Source organism: Leptodactylus fuscus, chromosome 9, assembly GCF_031893055.1.
Source record: "Leptodactylus fuscus isolate aLepFus1 chromosome 9, aLepFus1.hap2, whole genome shotgun sequence".
Lineage (NCBI taxonomy): Eukaryota > Metazoa > Chordata > Amphibia > Anura > Leptodactylidae > Leptodactylus > Leptodactylus fuscus.
The window spans coordinates 50,946,196-50,968,850 of NC_134273.1; the positions used below are offsets into that span (position 1 = coordinate 50,946,196).

General features: G+C 41.6%; 1 protein-coding gene across 2 annotated transcripts in view; it reads right to left on the reverse strand.

Annotated features, from left to right (window-relative positions):
* The window catches only part of PRRX1 (paired related homeobox 1), a 60,130-nt gene that overhangs the window by 25,753 nt on the left and 11,722 nt on the right, over window positions 1-22,655 (reverse strand). For both annotated transcript variants that reach the window (XM_075287853.1, XM_075287854.1), the window contains exons 2-3: window positions 3,709-3,884; window positions 473-654 (exon numbers count right to left, since the gene is read on the reverse strand). In XM_075287853.1, the coding sequence (XP_075143954.1) occupies window positions 473-654; window positions 3,709-3,884 (358 nt within the window). The remainder of the gene's footprint in view (window positions 1-472; window positions 655-3,708; window positions 3,885-22,655) is intronic.

Below are 22,655 nucleotides of genomic sequence, written 5' to 3' on the forward strand. Positions count from 1 at the left end.
TCATTAGTTTGATATTGATTTTCCTGCTGACAGACTCCCTTTTAAGAGATGGTCTCTTTAAAGACACTTCTCCCCTAGACACATAAGTGTTACATTGTTAGGGTCCAACCACTGAGTTCCATAGCAATCTAAAGAATGGGGAACTGAAATTCCATCATGCCTCCTCCATGTGAATAAATCTCCAGTGCTTTTACATGACCTGGCAATCTCTGGCATACAAGTGAATGAAGCACAGATCATACAAGCGCACTGGCACTTTATGCACACAGAGGAGGCATGGGGGGAATTCAGTACCCCATTCTCCTGATCACTAGGGTACTCTGTAGTCAGGTTCCCAACATTTTGATACCTATTCCCTATTCTGTGGATAGGGAATAATTGTACATAATGAGCCATCCCTTTTAATTTTGTTAGGATGTTTCTCAGTATACTTGCAGCAATATTTAACATTATAAAAATTAGAAACATTTACCTATAAGGGGGTGTTGGACCCCAGGATAGATATTCAGTTGGTCGTGGAGCTGGTCTTGGTACTATAGGTTGTTCAACTGCAGTCACTTCTCCTGAATATGATTTGAGAAGAGATGCGTTCTTATTTGCAAGCATTGCTCTTTCATTTCTTCGAAACTTGGCTCTTCTATTCTGGAACCAAACCTTAAATATAGATGTATATATATTATAAAATGTAAATATTCAGCACTCAACACTACCTGACAAACAGTAAAGAACAGCGGTGCTCAAATTAGTAAAGGTCCATCGACTAGGTTCCACAATCCAAGCTCAACGATAGCTGAACATATACAGTACTTACAGTATTTTTCGAACAAGACACCTCTGACTATAAATTTAGGCTATAAATACCTGATCAGTAGAGGGTCAACAGATGGGCCCCAGACCAATGAGCTGTATGGAGTTGCTTCCAGTGCCCATTCTATGCACTGAAAAGGGCTGGAAATAGAAAACTCAGTCCTCTGTACAGCGTACGAGCGCCACCACTGCAGCTGAGCTGCTGCTGAAGTATATTTGAAACAGCTATTTAAGCGTGTATGCTCAGAGTGCTGCAACCCAGTGGAGGAGACCGGAGGATGGGAGTAGTAATGGTGCTGGCTGTGCCACCTGCTAGGCCACAGACACTCCTCATACACTCCAATACCACTCCAGGGCCAAACACAGTCAAGGGGGTCCTGCAGCAATACTGGCTGCTGGTGGTGGTAGCATAGCTCCCAACCGTCCCGGATTCCACGGGACATGCAGTAAACCGTCCGGGACGGCAGGACAGCAGTTTAAAATCGGGACTGTCCGGATGGTTTACTGCATGTCCCGCTATGCCGTTGAAGTGTTTTGCATATTAACAAATTTTTCCCCGATCACCACCTGCTAAAAGACTAAATACTGTACTCAGAAGAACCTGTCTGGCATCAAACGGTCACGTGACTGGGTAGGTATGTCTGTGCTCGCAAGAAGAAAAGTTGTATCCCGTGCAATGGAGGAAGATGGAAAGATGCGGGGTATAAGATACTATATTGAAGATATGTGGGGTGCAGGGTGGACTGTATGGGGGAGATGTGGGGTGCAGGGTGTACTGTGTGTAGGGGGGAGAGATATTGGGTGCAGGGTGGACTGTGGGAGGGAGATGTGGTGTGCATGTGTGGACTGTGCGAGAGAGATGTGAGGTGCAGGGTGTACTGTGGGGGAAGAGATATGGGGTGCATGGGTGTACTATGGGGGGAGAGATGTGGGGTGCAGGGTGTACTGTGTAGTGGAGAGATATGGGGTTCAGGGAGAACTGTGTGTGTGGAAGAGATGGGAGGTGCAAGGTGGACTGTGTGAGGGGGAGATGTGGGGTGCAGAGTGAACTGTGTGGGGAGAGATGTGGGGTGCAGGGTGGACTGTGTGTGGGAGAGATGTGGGGTGCAAGGTGGACTGTATGAGGGAGATGTGGGGTGAAGGGTGTACTGTGTGTGGGGGGAGAGATATGGGGTGCAGGGCTGACTGTGGGAGGGATATGGGAGATATGGGGTGCATGGGTGGACTGTGGGAGGGATATGGGAGATATGGGGTGCATGGGTGGACTGTGTGTGGGAGAGATGTGGGGTGCAGAGTGTACTGTGGGGGAAGAGATATGGGGTGCATGGGTGTACTGTGGGGGGAGAGATGTGGGGTGCAGGGTTTACAGTGTGGGGGAAGATGTGGGGCGCATGGGTGTACTGTGGGGGGAGATCTGGACCACAGGGTGTACCCAACGAGAAATGTATGGGAATGGGCAGATTTATTTATTTTTTATGTAGATTGTGAGCCCCACATAGAGCTCACAATGTACTTTTTTTTCTCCCTATCAGTATGTCTTTGGAATATGGGATGGAAATCCATGCAAACACAGGGAGAACATATAAACTCCTTGCAGATGGTTTTCTTCTCTTGGCGGGATTTGAACACCAGGACTCCAGCGCTGCAATATGTGGCCCCTGACCCGCCCACATTTTGTCCCTCTTCCTGTCCTTTAAAAGTTGGGAGGTATGGTAGTAGTAGAATTTCTCCCAGGGCACTTTTTGTTGGAGAAGAGAACTCTCTACTCCGAGCCAGTGTGGTGGAGTTCAGAAGGGCTCTGATGTTATGCAGGCACGACTCAGGAATCCAGGTATACAGTGAAAACCAGGTAACGATTTATTAACTTCAACAGCATAATCCAGCAGCTTGGAGATGGGGGTACTGCCCAGAGATGCCCAGGGAGGCTGCCCAGAGATGCAACAAGCTCTAGGATGCAAAGTCCCCAACTACTCCTCCTCTCATGCCACTCCCAATTTAGGATGATGGGGGTTATAGTAGGACAAGGAGTCCTGATAGGAATCTGGTTACCTGGAGACTAGGCCCGAATGAGTTTCTCCTGTCAGTTCCTCCATTGCTCCTCCTGGCAAATGTTCTCTCAATCATGCAGAAATTCATTCCGTGTCTCAGGGCTGTCTCTGGTTGAGCCTGGGGCAATAAGTAGTTTTCCTAGGGGCTGTAATTGACGGCCATTAGGGTTCAATCCTGTCCTGCCTCTGCACAGCTCTGCTTCATAACTGTGCAGGATGGCTGCTAACACTAGACTGAGCATCCCATCTGCCACCAGGGACTAGAGTCCCTTTACAACCCTGCCCAGTGTCCTGTGATTGGCCAGGGCTGAACCAAGGCATAGTTTGAACTGAAGAGGGGGGAAAATAACAAGAAAAGATGCAATAGCATTGACATTTAACATACAACATATAAAACGGGACAAACCAACAAAACGTGGAGGCACAATAGACAAACACAGAAACAGCAGTTACTCCAGGATGCTGCAAGTGGACATCTTAATCAAACAGTTTGTCAGGTAGACTAGTAAAAGTAAAAGACAAAAAAATGCCACCATGGTTTACAAAAGAATAGAGATGCGTGAATCCGCTCGTAATTAGACGGATTAGTCCTGAATGTTCCAAATTGTTTGGTTTATAAGTAAACTGAACAAATGGTGATTTGCTATATTGCATATAGGCCCGTAGAAATGAATGGGTCTGTACTTTTATCTGCAATTGCAGATAAAATCTACAGTCATGTGCTTGGGACCTAAGACAGAAGAATCCAGGGATCACAGCCTATCCAATCTAGAGTAAATCAGTTCTGAATGACTTTCATTCTATCTATTGTCTTAATAATGTTTGAGATCACAGTACATATGATTGGGCTTACCTGAACTCGGGCCTCAGTGAGATTAACTCTCCGTGCAAGATCTTCTCTTACAAATGCATCTGGATAATGTGTTCTCTCAAACACCCTCTCAAGAGCTTGCAGTTGACTGCTGTTAAATGTAGTCCTGTTTCTCCTTTGTTTCCTCTTTTTCTTCTGTTCTGCATTTAACTGTTCATCTATGCAGAATAGACAATGCAAGCAATAAGAAGATGCAAACATGCAGTACAGTGTGCACGTTCAAAGATCTCATGTTATTGGAAAAGACAATATAGTTTATTGATTTACCTTCTGTTATTAAGCCAAATGCTTTGTGAACATGTATACAGCTACAGCTCCCTGGCTCTTGTCAGAGAGGACAGACATGTTCTTTGCTTGGCTGTGATCACCAATAAGGATTGGGCTAATTGTACCCCTCAGTATTTCTATTAGGACCTTGTTAAAGTATAGACTAGTATGTAATATATATAGTATACAGTGGCATAACTAGGAATGGCAGGGCCCCGTGGCGTACTTTTGACATGCCCCCCCCAACCGACACCAACGCCGAAGACCTCGACCGACCCCCTCCTACTAAAAATGAGCGAGTAGTACTCGATCGAGTAGGTATTCGATCGAATACTACGGTATTCGAAATACTCGTACTCGATCGAGTACCACTCGCTATTCGAATGTAAAAGTTCGATGCAGAACCAGCATTGATTGGCCGAATGCTATACAGTCGGCCAATCAACGCTGGTTCTTCTCCTACCTTTAGAAGTCTTCTCCGTGCAGCTTCCCCGCGGCGTCTTCCGGATCTTCATTCACTTTGCCAGGCATCGGGCCTGGGCAGAGCCGACTGCGCATGTCTGCTTGTAGTGCGGGCATGCGCAGTCGGCTCTGCCCAGGCCCGATGCCTGGCAGAGTGAATTCACAGCCGGAAGATGCTGCGGGGACACTGCAAGGAGAAGACTTCTCGGAGGATCCAGCCCGACCCTCACTCGTGGACTTGGTAAGTATATTTTGATTGAATGTTGCCTACCCCTGAAACGAGCATTTTACCCCCATAGACTATAATAGGGTTCGATATTCGATACGAGTAGTCAAATATTGAGGGGCTGCTCGAAATGAATATCGAACCTCGAACATTTTACTGTTCGCTCATCTCTACCTCCTACGCATTCCTGCGCGCTCTATTATGCCCCATAGTGGTCCCTGCACACAGTATTGTACCCCATAGTGGCCCCTGCACACAGTATTATCCCCCATAGTGGCCCCTGAACACAGTATTATGCCCCATAGTAGCCCCTCCACACAGTATTATCCCCCATAGTGGCCCCTGCACAGAGTATTATGTCCGACTGTGGACACCCATAAACAATTATTATACTCTGGGGTCTTTTCAGACCCCAGAGTATAATAATCGGAGACCCAGGGGAAGAAAAACATTTTAAAAAACTCTGTTACTCACCTATCACCCGGCTCCTATGATGTCGGCCTCCGAAGTAGTCCATCTTCAATGACGTCAGACGTCACATGACCCGGGACGCAGGCCGGGGTCATGAGACGTCAGACGACTAGGTCGAAGCCTACCCGAATCGTGGAGAGGTAAGTAACAGTGTTTTTTATGTTTCTTACCTCTCCCGGGCCGCCGATCATTATACTCGGGGTCCGAAAAGACCCCCGAGTATAATGATAGCAGCGGTAGCGGCTGTCACCGGGCCCCTAATGTCCCGGGCCCTGTGGCCTCTGCCGCTACGGCGGTAGTTACGCCACTGATAGTATATAATAGTGCTTTAAACACCAAAAAACTGTGAAGTATCTTGTCGCTGAGATAGGGAAAAGGAAGGCATATTGTAATCAGAAAGGGGATCCCTAGATGTGACTACAGTAGTCAGTGTCCCAACATGTGCTAATCTGTCCTGTACACTACCTGCTAAGTTAGATAAGTAATAGGTAAATAAGGAGTATGAGCATAAAGGAGCATGGAAGATAATAGGAACTGGCTATTAGGAATAATAGGAATAACATAGGACAATAAGCCAGCTTCTTCTCCCCAGTACTGCTGAGCAATCCACTCCACTGATAAGAACTCTGCTCTAGTTATTAGGGCAAACTAGCAAAGGTGAATTTTAATTTACTCTGTAGAAACACTATAGAGCTGAGCAGTGTTATCAAAGTTTGCCATGTTAGGAAAGTTGTCTTATTGATATGCTGTCCAAATATGTTTTGCTCTTCCATCCCCCCCCACCGCCACCAAAAAAAAAAAATGTTGTGGGTCTTGCACTGAAAGAGATCAACACCAGGAAAGTAACACCAAAGAAGAACAGTAAAATTGATAGAGGAGTGTGCCATATTATAGATTCTTGTGTTATGGTCATACAAAGATGCACACACAAACCAATGAAGGGGCTAGCTCCTATAAAACACTATGAATGGCACTTTGAATCATTCTAAACTTTGTTGTATATTATAATATTAGCAGCTGTAAACAATAATTTTTAATAAGGCTTTCAAAGTGTTCTGGTGAATACAAAATGGCCTGATCTTAGTAAATGTTTCACATAAATTTGCTTATCTTCTCACATGGCATCTTTTTGATGTTTTGATGAAGGGAAGAACGGGAAGATTATAGGGGGCTGTAATGAGAACGGAATGCTGCATGCGGGCCAATAAAGGTGACAGTATAAAGGGGCAGTATATCCTGTGTGGGGGCCAGTAAAGGGGGCATTACACCAAATGGGGCTGAGGGTAGAGGTGTCCCAAGTTAAAACCTAGCTATATGGTTACATCATCTCTATTAATGCCCCTACCTTTGCTTTAGTGGCTATTACTTAATTCTTTAATGATGCAGCCTGCTTTAGGCCTTTAATATATAGTACTATTTCAACAAACTTTGATTAACCACTTCAGTACCGGGCCAATTTGTGGTCCAGGACCAGACACATTTTAGGATTTTTTTGTATGTGCGGTTAGGGCTGTAACAATTTTATCATTTGGATTATTCAACAAATTTTTGCGTCTTTTCCCGCTGACACATAGGGCTTTATTTTTATGTTGTTTTTATTGTTTTAAATGTTTTAAATTAAAAACTGTTCTCAATGTAGTATGTACAGTTGTAAAGGGGGATGGTCAATTCAAATTATTGTTCGCAGTACAAGCTTAAATAGTTAAAATATACAGTCAGTTAGGAATGTGATTTTTAGCATGAACTGCTGCATATAAAGCTCAAACTCCTGATAGGTTAATTACATAAATTACAAAACACATACTGTCTTCCTGTAGCTGCTCGGGAACTGATTGAATAAGGATTTTGAAGGAGTTGTGCAGGACTTTGAAAACATGGCTACTTTCCTGTTCTCATGAAATTTCACTATGTCCATTATTCACATGGCCATGCTGCAGCTCAGTCCCACTCATTTTAATGGGATGGACGTGTAACCAACAGACATGATATATTTGGGTCATACACAACCCATTTAAAGCTCTCATTGGAGTAAATAATAGTCATATAAAATGAGGTTTGACTTTTTTCCTAATCTACTCAGAAGTTAAGGGGTCTACATTTCTCAGGACAATAGTTCTTCACAAGCCCCTCTATAATACTTTGCCAGCAGGAGAAGCATTTCTATCTATAATAATAACAATTGTGCCATCTAGGGTACAAGTCCCAGTATGTGACTAAGTGTAAATGAAGATTTAAAGCATGAAATAAAACTAAATAAATAAATAAATAAAAAGCCATTTTTGGAATACATTTTTTTCCTGAAAAATACTAAAAATAAATAGCCATATGTAGTATTGATGTTTCCATAACAGCCCATAGGATACAAATAAAACATGAATCTCAAAAAATTCCAAACAAAAAACAACAAAGTTGTTTTTTTTTTAGTCACATTGCCTCCAAAAAAAAATTTCTAAAAAATTATCCAAAAATAATTTACAACCCAAAATGGTACAAATGGAAACAATAAGACGTTACCACAAAAACTAAATTACCACAAGTGCATCTCAATAAATTAGAATATCATCAAAAAGTTATTTTTTTTTTTAGTAATTCATTTGAAAAACACATATATTATATTAAGTCATTACAAACAGAGTGAACTTTTTCAAGTGTTTATTTATGTTAACGATGGCTTACAGCCAAGGAAAAGTCATTATCTCAGAAAATTTGAATAATTAACCCAAAACAGCTGCAAAGGCTTCCTAAGCGTTTAAAAAGGTCCTTAACCCCTTCCCGCCGATGGCATTTTTTGATTTTTGTTTTTCGTTTTTGACTCCCCTCCTTTTAAACCCCATAACTTTTTTATTTCTCCGCTCCCAGAGCCATATGAGGTCTTAATCTTTGCGGGACAAATTTTTCTTCATGATGCCGCCATTAATTATTCTCTATAATGTACTGGGAAGCTGGAAAAAAAATTCAGAATGGGGTGAATTTGAAGAAAAAGTCCATTTCTGCGACTTTCTTATGGGCTTTGGTTTTACAGCATTCACTGTACAGCCAAAATGACATGTCCCCTGTATTCTGTGTTTCGTTATGATTCTGGGGACACCAAATTTATATGGTTTTATATAAATTTTAACCCCTTAAAAAAATCCAAAACAAAAAATTTTTTTTTCTAAAAGTCGCCATATTCTGACAGCCGTAACTTTTTTTTATACATCCATGTACAAGGATGCATAGGGCGTCTTTTTTTGCAGGACTGGGTGTACTTTTTAGTTCTACCATTTTCAGGAAATGCTATTGCTTTGATAACTTTTTATTGAAATTTTTATCAGAATCAAAACAGTGAAAAAACGGCGGTTTGGCACTTTTGACTAATTTTCCCGCTACAGCGTTTACCGTACAGGAAAAATATTTTAATAGATTTGTAGAGCGGGTGATTTCGGACACAGGGATACCTGACATGTATGTGTTTCACAGAAATTAACTATTTTTATATGTGTTCTAGGGAAAGGGGGGTGATTTGAATTGTTAATACTTTTTTTTACTTTTTTTTTATTTATTTGTCTTGCATTTATTAGACCCCCTAGGGGTCTTGAACCCCAGGGGGTCTGATCACTAATGCAATGGATTACAATGCTAATGAATTGCAAAAAATCATCCCTACTTTTGCAGGCTGCATAGACCAGGTTAAGAAAATTTGATCAATAAGTTAAAGGTTTTCCCAGAATGGCGCCATAGAAAAGTACAACCTGCTGCATAAAAAACAAGCACTTAAATGTCAATTTTAACCCATTAAAGACCAAGCCAAGTTTTGTTTTGGCTTATGCGTTTCTTCCTCCTAACCACCAAGTGCATGTTTTTTATTTTTCAGTTTACATGATGGCTTATTGTATGCGGGACAAATTGTACTTTGTAATGGCACCATTCCACATATTTTACAATGTAATGGGAAGCTGGAAAAAATTCAGACTGAGGTGGAATTGGATACAAATGCATTTGTTCCAATTTGTTATGGGTTCACTTTTTATGGCATTCACTTAGTGGTAAAAAAATACACGTTACCTGTATTCTGTGAGTCAGTACAATCGCGACAGTACTAAATGATATAGTAGTATTAATCTTTTGATACCTTTTAAAAAATGAAAAACAGAAAATTTCTTTGTGTTGCTATTTTCTGACACCTGTAACTTTTTCATAGTTACATGTACGGAGTTGGGTATTATGTCTATTCATGTGGGACAATATGTAGTTTTTATTGATACCATTTTGGGGAAGGTCTGATGTTTTGATCACTTTTTATTACATTTTTTATGTATATACAATTTATTGTTATATACTATACAATGTATTGCAGTGTATTGTGAAATACATTCAATTATATTACTAATAGAATAGTAATAGAACCATAGCAATGGCTGGCCTGGGAGGCGGTGATTGGTAAAAAAAATTTGGAACTTACCTATTATGCCCCATTATGGATCATCCATGAACAATTATTATACTCTGGGGTCTTTTCAGACCCCAGAGTATAATGATCGGAGACCAAGGGGAGGATACAAACATAAAAAAACAATGTTACTTACCTCTCCCTGGCTCCAGCGCACTGTTTTTTACTTTTGCCCATATTCAATGTTGGACCAGACGTCACATGAGCCAGGCCAGCATCATGACGCACAATGATGCCGGCCTGGCCCACGTGACTTCTGGGACATCACCAAACAGGCCCGAAGACTACCGCAGTGAAGGAGAGATAAGTAAAAGTGTTTTTTATGTTCCCTCATCTCCCCTGGCCCTCTGATCATTATACTCTGGAATCTGAAAAGACCCCAGAGTGTTATGGTAGCAGTGTTTGTGGGGTTTGCGGGCCCGCGGCCTTACTTACCAATCCCACTCCTGCTCACAGCTGCCCCTGCTTCTGCAGAAGAGCGGGGATCAGTAACTAAATAGGGCCCCTTACCTGCTAAGGTTATTCCAGCAGATAGCCTATTAAAAAGAAAAAAAAAAAACAGGGGCCCATTGGGCCCCCTAATGTCCTTGACCCTGAGGCAATGTCTATATCTACTGAGATACTTCATAGGGTTCTGTTCATCAAACAGTCAAATCCCACCAATCAGTTTGTTGAAGAAAACAGGAAGTGAAAAGAAGAGACAGAAGAACAAAACTGGTGAGAGAGGGAGATGGGGAAACCCCTTTAATGGATTGATCACTGATTTACTATGTGGTTATGAATTGCCCTTGTGATGAGTGTATAAGGTTGGAGTGGCTTTTTTTAAACTTAATAAAATATTCTGGCCTTACCATATATTCTATCCATAGGAAATCTTGTTCCTCCTCGACATTCCAGCCATTTGCACAACACAGGTCAAATAATTAAGTTCTTTCTGAAAAAAGGCTGTGGGTCAAACTGCATCCTCCTATAACAGGAAGAATCAGAAAATTGGGTTAAAATCTCAATTCCTGTGTTTAGCATAGTCCATCTCTATTGTATTTGCCTAAACATGACTTAATGTGATTTATTATGATTCTCTATTTTACAGTAGTGGTAGTATTAATGAAATAATAAAACTTTCAAACAAAATTGGTATTCATAAAATAAAAATTTTGAAACAGAAAAATGACCAAGTACTTAATGTAATTGTAAATTAGCCAATCCAATTCAAGGAAACATAGAAACAAAAATTCAAGAAGCCAAACCATGTAACAAATAATGCATATGGCCAGCAGTAACATGTTACTAAAGGGGATAGCAATGTAATGTCTACAAAAATAGCACTGGAAACAACCATGAGGAGAATGTGAGTTGTGAAATCAGAAAAGCATATAAATTATCCCTAAACCAAAAATAAATGTGTCATGGTTATTTACAGCAACACCACCAATAAATAACCAAATGTCTGACAATGAGATTTCTCTAAAAAATGTATCTCTAAACACATATGATTTTGGGAAGACCACATGCAAAGTCTGAAAAATGAATTGGACGTCACACACTGGTTTAACCAAATGAAGCATATTTATTAAAAAAGTGAACAAAAACTCCCATTCCTCTAAATTCTTACATATCCTCATTTGGCTCTAAACAAGTATGGGGCCTCTACAACAGTTTTACCACATACAGAAAGGTCATATAGACAATTATAGTGATGGACTATGCTAACGTGCTGATTCTTCACGATATAGTAGGTGCAGCAACATTCATTGTTATAATGAAATATAGTTATGAATGTTTATTTTTAACAGAAAGGAGGAGACCACGTTTTATAAAATACTAGATTAAGTTTAGATAAAGGCGGCAGCAACACAATGACATGCGGTTTCACAGTAATGATGGACTAGATAAAGAGGGTATTACATGTTCCATATGCATTCATTTTCTAGAAAAACATTGAAAGAGAACACTCTATTGGAGTGTTTGATACAGAAGGCTAATGTTTAGGTCTGAGATATATAGCAATTGTTGTGTCAGTATACACTTACTTGTATTACCTTTTAATACTAGACATTACATCTGTGGTGTCTAATTGGTTGTAATAGACTTAAATATTCCCACCAGATACCCATGTAGATGAGATGTAGCTCAATGTCTTTTTTAATTTCTAACAAAGTGAGAAACAATGAAAATGCTTAAGTAAATTCCAATTCAGTTCTGAGATCTGTCACTTTTATTTACTTATAGTTTCAGCCTGTGTGGCATTCCTAGGGTCCAAGATAAACTGATAATTAACCCCTAAACTAAATTTAACTTCTAGTTTAATTCACTTAAAAAAATTCTATAATTACTCATATCCCTGGAGCGGTCATGTGACCACTCCAGAGACACTTTCTGATAATCCGGTGATGTTCTGTTTCACCGATTCCGAAACGGAACGTCACCATGACTCTTCCGCCTCCCCTATCCCCATCAATACTTACCAAGCCTTTCAGTGTCCGGGGATGGCTCCTTGCTGTCTTCCTATCTTCTAGTAGTGTGTGGAATAGCTTAGACAGGGAGATGGGGGAGAGTGGAAGGGGCTAGTAATGGGCAGGATCACTAATCAGTGAGAGTGGGAGGGGCTAGGCTTAGTGAGACGCAGGGTTTTGTAATGGAGTGAGAGGAGGAGGGGGCTGAGTGAGAGGGAGTCAGTGCAGCAGCTACACAGGAATCAGCATAGCAGGAAGGTAATAGCATGTAAACAAATACAGAGGATGCAGCAGCAACCAGAGACACCCAGAAATCACTTCAAAAACTACTACAGGTACATGGGTGTACTTATTAACCAATTACCAGCACTAACAGACCTTTATAAAAAAATAAAAAAAAACTCTGCCTGGAAAACCCCTTTAAATCAAAGATGTTCAGATGAACTGTTGGAGTTGTTCCAATATGGACATTTATCACTTAGCCACATGCAAGATTATAAACATAAATGTGTTATCATTGGGACCTCAGCAATCACTAAATTGTGGCAACTGAGCCCCCCATTACTACCCACTGCACAACTGTAGTGAGGAGGAGTGTAAAGCTTGTTCACTTGTTCACTATGACTTCATTTCATGTTTAAGGGGCTGAAGAAAACAGTCAAGTATAGTGACAGGGTGCATGTGACCTGTGAAGTATTTCATCTCACATCAGACCACCACTCTAATTGAGTCCCAGTAGTTGTTATCAGTGATCAGACATGTATCAGGATAAGTGATGTATGACCATGTCTCTAAGGTCAGAGATTTGTAAATACAATCAAGTTCCTCCATGACAATTTTTTTTGTTTTGTGCATAAACAATATTGTCATGACACTGGAAAAGACTTTCCTCCAACTTTATACTTTAAAATATCATTGTAGCAATAAGATTTCCCTGTACGCAAACAAAACGTGCCCTTCATCAAAAAGTGCCCCCAATTTCACTTCCTTCCCCACTAGACTGTATAGTTGGCAATGCTACATGCTTCTACTTTGCAATAGCTCCAGTCATTACAGCTTTAGCAGGAAAGGCGTTTTGGCTTGTAGAAATAGTGGCCATTAAAACTATTGTTAGATTACCAGAAATATTTATTATCTGGCCCATTAATCACCATTAACAGTAATGAAAGGAAGAGGTAACGAACCAGTCACAAGAAATGAAGAGTAGAGCACAATGGCTGCCATAATAGCACCAAAGAATTTAACCCCTTTCTGCCAACAATGAAAATATATAGGGAGGCCTTGAGGAAGTATGACTGCACACAAAAAGGCTGTCGCCTATATATTATTTTTCCCAACTACCTACTATGTGATTGTGCTGTAAAGAAGCATAAAGAAGCATAAAGAAGCTTTTTTTATGGATAGTGCCGCCTTTTATTCTTTTTATTACAATATTTATGGACTTGGTGTCTGTAGAATATTTATGGACTGTTGACTTGGCTGAGCACCACTACACATGTGCAGTGAGATCCGACTGTTTCTTTGAAAGCGAGTGATTGAATCCCAGAGGAGGATAGTGCCAACAACTTTTTTCTTATTTTGTTTTTGTTTTATGAAAATATATGTCATAGGTAGCTTTCTGTTGACTGACTGTAATGCACATCTCATCATGACAATATTGCATGTATTGTCATTGTACTGTCAGTAATACTACAAGGTCTGTTTCTGTCAATGTTTATTAGGCCTGGTAGTATGTACTAAAACAGTAGGCATAAGGTCAGCTATCAATACACAGGAAAAAATAGACACATCAAGAGTATTTCACACAAAGGAGACATTCTTCCATTTCAAATTTTTTTTTACTTAATTTACTGCAACTGATTCCTTGCTGACTGCAAAAGTGACTTGTCTTTTATAATGTAATAGGGTCCATTCACACTGAGGAAAATGGTGAGATATTTGGTGAGGAATTTCTGCTTGCAGAAGAAGGAATCCATTGAAGTTAATGGGAGGCTTTTTTTTCAGCGCTGAAATTCCACACCAAATTCCTCATCATTTTCCTACTTGTGAATGCACCCTAAAGCTCCACTATGCTACCCTATGTTACAGAGAATTAGACATTTGGCTCATGCATATATGGGTTTATACTATCTGATAGCGTATTTTAGTATAAAATGTAATTAGTATTTGGTTAGCATCAGGGCCAGCGTTAGGGGGGGGCAAACTGGGCAATTGCCCAGGGCCCCGACAGCTTAAGCCCCCCCCCCCCCGTGTTCAGCACTTCATCACCATTAGCTGAGCCAGGCTATGAACGATAGTCTGGACTGTCAGATTGACAATCACAACGGACGGTGACAGAGACAAGGCGGCAGCTATGGGTGATAAACCTTTATTTACTTTCAGTTTTTTAGCAGCGCAGCGCCGGGCAGAGATTCGGGGGAGGGGCTTCCTGGCTGTGTTATTGGTAGCTCCGCCTCCAGCCCAGCAGGGGGCACAGGAGCTGTCCTGACCTGCAGATTATGTACTTAGGCTGGGGCAGGAGACACTGGCTGTGTGCTCTCTTCTTGTACAGTGTAACAAGTGAACAACTTAAAATGGCAGCTATAAGGTGTACAGCGAGTGAATACAGGTCAGTCTGCTGCAGTCTGGTGCATTCAGTAACAGATAAAGGGGTTTTCTCCCTAAAGCAAGTTATCCCTTATACATGGAATAGGGGATAACTTGCAGGTTAGTGGGGATCACTGAATGGAGCAATGATTCTGGGCAGCACATTCAGCTTCATTCACTTCAGTGGAAGTGCCAAAGATGGCACTGTACTTCAGCTATTGCCAGCACTCTCATTGAAATGAATGAAGCGGTGAACATACTGCCAACCTGATCTCCTGATCAGTGGGAGTCAGATCCCTACCGACCTGCAAGTTATTCCCTATTCTATGTGTAGGAGATGACAAAAACCCCTTTAAAAAGGACCTTTCACCTCCTGGGGCACATGCGGTTTAATACACCGCTAGAAAGCCGACAGTACACTTAATTCAGTGCACTGAATCGGCTTTCATGATCTGTGCCCCAGGTGAAGAGCTATCGGTGCTGATACCGTAGCTCTTCACTGTCAGAAAGGCGTTTCTGACAGTCAGTCAGTCAAGAACGCCCTTCCTCACAGCAGTGTCTATAGTGCTGTACTGTGAGAGCAGGGCGGTAAGCAACGCACCCTCTCACAGTACAGCGCTATAGGCACTGCTGTGAGGAAGGGCGTTCCTGACTGACTGTCAGAAACGCCTTTCTGACATTGAGGAACTACGGTACCGGCACCGATAGCTCTTCACCGTGGGCACAGAAAGGGAAAGCTGAATTCAGCACACTGTCGGCTTTCCAGCGGTGTATTAAACCGCATGTGCTCCAAATGGTGAAAGGTCCTCTTTAAATAATAATTGCAATGTGATGTCCCCTGCACTTAAAACATCTTAAAGGGTACCTAAGGGTAATGGATACCATATCAGTGGGTGTCTGACATCGGGACCCCACACATATCAGTGGGTGTCTGACATCGGGACCCCACACCGATCGGCTGTTTCAGCTACCTGAAGCTGGATACAAGGTATACATCTAGTAGCAACTAGGATCCGAGTCAAGTGAATGGGAGCAAAGCTGCAGTTGCAAGTAGCCATCAATACAATGTATGGACCCGTAACCTGTATACATCTTACGACTCTGTACATTGTAATGGTGGCACTGGAGAACTGCAGCTCCCGTTCACTTGAATGAGAGCCGAGCTGCCTCCAACCATATACCTCCATATACAGCTTTAAGCAGCTGAAACAGTTGATCTGAGTGAGACATTAGTAAGCATTATCTTCAGGTCCCGGAGAACCACTTTATCATGTTCCTAAAACGCCACAGTGCAGAAACACAGTGTGTTTTGTTGCAGATTTTGCTGCAATTTTATGAGCCAAATTCAGGAGTGCATTAAACAGAAGGAAAACGTCTTAAGAACTTCCTTTATATTTTCCAATCCTTTTCAAGCCACTCCTAAATTTGGTTAAAAAAAAAAAACCTGCAGCAAAATCTGTAACAAAAAAACGCTGCATTTTTGCAGCATGGGGCCTCAGCCTAAAGCTGGCTATTCACATTAGATGATGATCAGATAAAATGGCTAATTTCAGCAGTCAATCAATCATTAAAATATTATTAATGTTCATTCATGAGTCATAATGAGCAACGGCAGATTTTGCCTAAAAAACAATTGGGAATTTTTGGCCAGCAATTGACCAAAAATATCAGTACTTGGCATGATCATTTGCTTTTGGCCGGTCATAAGCCAGTCTGCACAGACTCACTAGGACTCATTTATGAAAACGGTCATAAAGAAAAATGGTTTTAGTTGCCCATAGAAACCAATTACAGCACAGCTTCCATTTTATAGTGCCTTTGAAAAATGGAAGCTGTGCTGGGATTGGTTGTTATGGGCAACTAAGACTATTTTTCATTATGACACTGCGCTTTTATCATTATCTGACAGTTTAGTTGTAAAGGGTAACAAAACTTAAAAATGCCCAGTGTCCTCTGAGATGAGTCCTTTGATGGACTCTGGCACACGATCTGTGTGTGCAGTGAAGCTCAGGTCCACATCACATGTGCCCAAAGTGTAAGCACGTGCAGCGATGTGGGATGGACTGACCTTGGCTTTACTGCATAAAATCTGCAGGTTCCATAGTCCTTCAGTGGACTCATTTTAGCAGAAACCGAGCATCTTCAATCTTTGATTCCTAAGGTTCCCGGTTCAAATCTGCGTTCGGTATTCCGTTCCGGGAGTCCACTTGGGGACACGCCCCCCCCCCCCCGAATGGAAACCTTTACGCATTAAACAGTGCTTAACTAAGGAAACTATACGAAGCCCATAGACTATAAAGGGATCCGTGCATTTTCTGTGTAGTGTGCTCACAAATCATGTGGAGAAAAAAAGTATAGTATAGTATAGTATTAGTATAGTATAGTATAGTATAGTATAGTATAGTATAGTATAGTATTAGTATAGTATAGTATGTATAGTATTCCACTCCTTGAAATTTAGGGCCCCACCTGTAAACTTGCCCAGGGCCCCACTTTATCTAAAACTGGCCCTGGTTAGCATAAGTATAACTGTGCAGGATCAAAACAGTCTTACTACATACAGAGTAGGGCAAAAATGCTCTAATAAACTGTATCCTACTAAAGTTTGTGTGTTTGGATGTTTAGATGTTTGGATGTTTGTTCCTCAATCACGCTGAAACGGCTGGACGGATTTCCCTCAAATTTTCCACAATCATAGTTTTTCCTTGGGATTGAAACCTATGCTACTTTTCGTGCCGCTAAACAACATGGCTGCTTAGCAGGACGGTCTCAAATGTAGGACTCCTAGCCCCAGCTGTACAATCACACACACTTCCTTGCATTTCCAGCCCCAAACGGTAGCCGTAACCCCACTACGTCACATTTACATGTATTTCCTGACCTTACACAGTCACGTTAAGCAGAATAACAAAGGTGGCGCTCTGGCACCACCATCTTTTCTCAACAGCTGCGCGCCACCGCTTGGCCACTCACACTAACTGCACTCCACTGATGACGCCACACGCACAGTTCCCACGTACACGTCAGACCGCACAGCGCACACACAGCCTGGCCTGCACCGCCACAACTTGGCGCCGCAATTCCACAGTCATCCCCGACCCTGCAACTTACCTTCACTGCTTGCACACTCAGCGGTAAGTTCACAGCATACAGATAAGCGGCCCTGCTCTTTCTCCTCTGTCTTCCGCCCCAGCCTTTCAACACAGCCGCCCGGCCAGCTGACACATGACATTACCTCCGGCCTATAACACCACTTCCCCCCCTAGAAAATTTTAAGAAATCGTCAAAACCTCTTCTACGCCGGGTATACGGTGGCCCAAGGCGTACAGGACCACCATCGCAACCTTCTTGCGGCGGCACGGCCCTCCGCCACATCCACCACCACTCTCAAACTCACGGCGGACACTTTCCTGCCGTCTGGTCACCATAGCAACTGGGTCTCCACACGCGGAGGCCCGATGCTCATGGCAGCCATTAACAAGTAAGACCCCCCACCCACACATCCATTCAGTCATCCATTCAATCATTCATCCCAATATGTGCAGACATTTCAGATACATTAATATATACCTTTTATTACATTCCTCTATAAAAAAAAAAGTCACATATCCACTTGTAAGAATCAACTCAAAAAACAGGCCTACACCTTTCCGCGACATGTCCCTTCCTCATGACATCACCAACGGACATGTTCCCGAAACACGTAGCCCTGTTTTGTGAGCTGATTCTTTTAACTCCACATGTCTTGGCAGAAAATAACAAATCCTACAATGTGGTATATAGTATAGTATGTACATTTCAACTTTACCATATACCACCTGACCTAAAAAAAAAAAACTTGATCCAAAAATAAAAACAAATTGTGTATATGACTACATATGCAATATAAAATACCACATTTTTCTCAAATAATCTCACAGTTTCACACGTCTGTCTCCACCCAATTCTCCAAACACCACAGACGAAGTCGCGGGTAAAAGCTAGTTAATCAATAAAGAAGAAACATTACAGATTAATGGCTATACAGGGTAAACAACCTCAGTTAGTACAAATATGATCTATGGTACTTGGGACCAGTCTCAAAGTCTCTGACATCTACCCATGTTTCCCCGAAAATACGTCAGTGTCATATTAAATTTTGGTCCTAAGGATATGCAATGTCTTATTTTCAGGAGATGTCTTATTTTATTTTCTTGTGCTGCTGCCATCACTGTACTACACTGAGATGTGCTTACTGCGCATAGACTGTATGAAGAAAAACATTGCAGCTGGTTGAACGCTGTGTGCGATGTTCCGTGTGCACAAGAAAACTGGCTGCTGCCTCTGCTGAGATACCGTACGTTGCATCCACTGCTCCTGCTGCTGTGGGATGAGCTGGGAGAATGGAACCCCCGCCACATACGACGCTTAGTATACACTAAGCGTCGTATGTGCACAGCGGGCATCTCCCAGCTCATCCCACAGCAGCAGGAACAGTGGATACAACGTATCACAGCAGTGTCAGCAGCCGGAATACCTGTGCACACAGAACATCGCACACAGTGTTCAGCTGGCTGCAATGTTTTTCTTCATACAATCTTTGCGCAGAAAGATTATTATTGGGGGATGTCTTACTTTTGGGCAATTCAACAAAACCTCTGCTATGTCTTACTTTCAGGGGATGACTTACTTTCAGGGGAAACACGTGATAACACGAAGTAAATAAAAATGATGTTTTGGAAGAAAAAGCTGAATCTTGGGTATTTTGTTTCTTCGCCACATTTTCCAACAGATCTCAATTAAGACTAGGATCACACTAGTGCTGTCTCACCATTGTTCAGGTCCATCAAGGAACCCAAACAACTAGGGGCAGACCACTAAAACAGTGGTTACACATGTAGCCTGGTAGACCTCAACGGGTGTACATTGTAATGAAGCCTCCAATGGCCTTAGGGTATGTCCACACAGAGTTTTTTGAAGGCGGATTCCGCCTCAAAATACACATGCAAAAATGCCTTCCATTCATTTCAATGGGAGGCACTTGCAGTTTTTTTCCGCTAGCGATTTTTTTTCAACATCCGTGGCTTGAGACACACTTCTGTTGGGCCATTCATTTGGGTACTGTATCCTGCATGTCCAACTTTGTGTCCGGTTAAAAAAAACGGTTTTGCCGCGGAGACCACAAAATGCTCACAGGCGCTCACGGCCGGACACTTTCCAAACCCTTTCAAATGAATGAGTTTGAAAACTGACTGCAGGTTTCTGTCTCCTGTCCAGTTTCTTGGGCAGGAAACGGAATCCTGCAAAACGGAGATCGGGCCCTGGTGTAAACCCGCCCTCAGCTAAAAAGAAACATGCAGATTTTGCTAGAGTCACCATCCACTTATCCTTTTTAGTACATCTTTAGTAGTTTGTCTTCCTCTCACCTATCTCCCCATTCACATGCACACTTGACTTGGCTGAGCAGTGAACATTTATTAAATAGGGAGAGAGGGGGAAGCCACTGGAACAGGCACTCAAAATCCAAATATTTGTGGTGAGTCTGGAAAGACCTATACACATTGGATGGTTGGTCATAACTATCATCAGTGATTTTGGCATATAGACGTCTTATAATTATGGCCAGTTTTATTGCAAGAGATAGTAATGGCAGAAATCATGAAATCATACAAATTTGTCATTATATTAAAAGGGTTGTCCAGTTTCATGTAAATGTGGAAGAGCAAATATTATTGTTTAACATTTTCCAATATATTTCTATATCAATTCCTTAATGGTTTTCAAGATCTCTGAATTCTGTCATTTATTCTGCCTGCTTTGTAATATGGGAAAAAAACACTCAAGTTTTGAAGATCATAGCATGTCAATTATACCTGCAGAAATGCTGGCATTTTCCAAATAGGTATAATAGGGGCAGAAAGTCCACAGATGAAAACTCTGCGAAAACACAATGAAAAACACTGCACAAAAAAATGCGCTTCGCCTTAGCCTTATATATATATTTTTATGCAATCCTAATTTCGCAGTACATTACCCATTTGGAAAAAGAAATACTTTTTTTTTTTGCATCGCCATCTTCTGAGAGGTGTTGCATTTTTATTTTTCCTTTGACAAATTTGGTTGGGAGCTTATTTGTTGCAGGAGGAGCTGTGCTTTTTATTGGTATTGTTTTATAGTACATATGTTCACTTTTTTTTACCATATTTTGCAGAAAATAATCACTTCTGGCTTTTTTTGTCAATTTTTTTCCATCAATTTCACAGCACATCTTAAATAATGTTTAACACTTTTGATTTTTTTTTTTTTTTTTTACATATTTTGAATGTCCCACAGGACACACTGCAATAACTGTGTATTGCAGTAGAAATAGTAAGTCAGCCTATACTAATATCAGCAGGTTCAACCTGGTATGTGATTCTGGCAGACCCACGGGCCACTGCTCAGACTCTGGGCTGCCAAAAACATGCCTTTGAACATGCCACGGGGCCGGGGGTGGAGCTGATGGGGGAAGTATAAACAAACTGAAGGTGTTGGAGCAGCATGTTAACTAAGGATGAGTTCACATTACCATTGGATATACGGTATGATAAAAAATATATATAAATGGATCAGTTAAAAAAAACTGTCACATTTAACATCAGTATCAGTCCATTACTGTTTGTTACCTATAAACTTTAATGTTAAAAAATAACGGATAATTGAAGTCTGTCATGCAATCGTTTTTTTTCACTGACACAAAAGTCCTGCAACTCGGATTTTTTGTCCGTGAAAAACAATGAACATGTGATGGATTTGGTGTAAAATGGACACTAATGGTCACTAATGGGTGGAAATTTTAACGGATTTGTGACAGTTCTGCTAGTGTCCATTGCTAAAATCTTGTCAGCAACGGACACTACTGACGGTCACAAGTGGCTGTGTGAACAACCCCTAACACCTGCTCCATATGCCACTCACTGACATAAGGCATCTGACATAATAGTACTTCAGTTTGCCTTAAGACAATATGCAGCTGTGACTATTACATCAGGTGTTTTTAAGGCTGTGGTCCCACGCAGCGTTTTACAGTCACTACATAGCGAATCCCATCCATACATTGTGGAACACCTCAGCCTTACAATAGACATTTAGCTTATAGCTGTGCATACCTTGGATAGGGTCTATGGAAGTTGTTTTTGGCGAGAATTTTGGGGTAAGTTCACACAGGTTTTTTGGTCAGGATTTTGAGGCCGTATCTGCCTCAAAATCCTGACCAAAAAGACGGCTCCCATTGAAATCAATGGGAGCCAGTCAGTTCTTTTTTCCGGGAGCCGTTTGTTCCGGCTCCTGGAAAAAAGAAGCAAGATTCTCTTTCTTTCAGGCGGATTCGCCTCGCAACATCCGCCTGAAGACGCTCCCTCCCAACTAGGCCCATTCATTTGGAACTAATCCGGAGCGGAGTGCGCGACTGGATGCCAGGGCACTGCACCGGCATCCAGTCGCAACTACCCATATGAACTTACCAAAATCCACTTCAGGAATTAGAAAATGTTTTTTTCTTACAGCACAGTGTATGGACCTTGAAAAAAAAGCTAGCGGTGTTTGAACCAGTTTTTGCAAAAACAGCGTCAAAAACTGCATCAAAAACCGCTAGCGGTTTTTCCACTTCCCATTGACTTCCATTGTTTTTTTCAGGCGGACTCTGCCTGAAGAAAAATCATGTCGCTTTTTTTCCACTAGCGGAAAAAAAAAAAGCTATTGGGAGGCTTTTTGTGGAGGCTGATTTTGAGGCGGATTGAAGTGAATCAACTTTTGCTAGATAGACAGCTGTAGGTAAGATGATCTCATTTAGTAATATTTTTTTTCAGGGGTGTAAATCTCGTGGTTTGAGGTCATGTCTTTTAACCATTGGTCCCTGGTTCAGGACCAGACACATTTTTGTTTTTTTTATACATGTGGGTTTGAGGGCTATAACATTTTTTTATTTTGAGTTATTCAAATAATTTTTTCCCTTTTTTTCAGTCGCATATAGGGTTTTGCATGTTTTTCGTTTATTTTAACCCTTTCCCGAATCTGC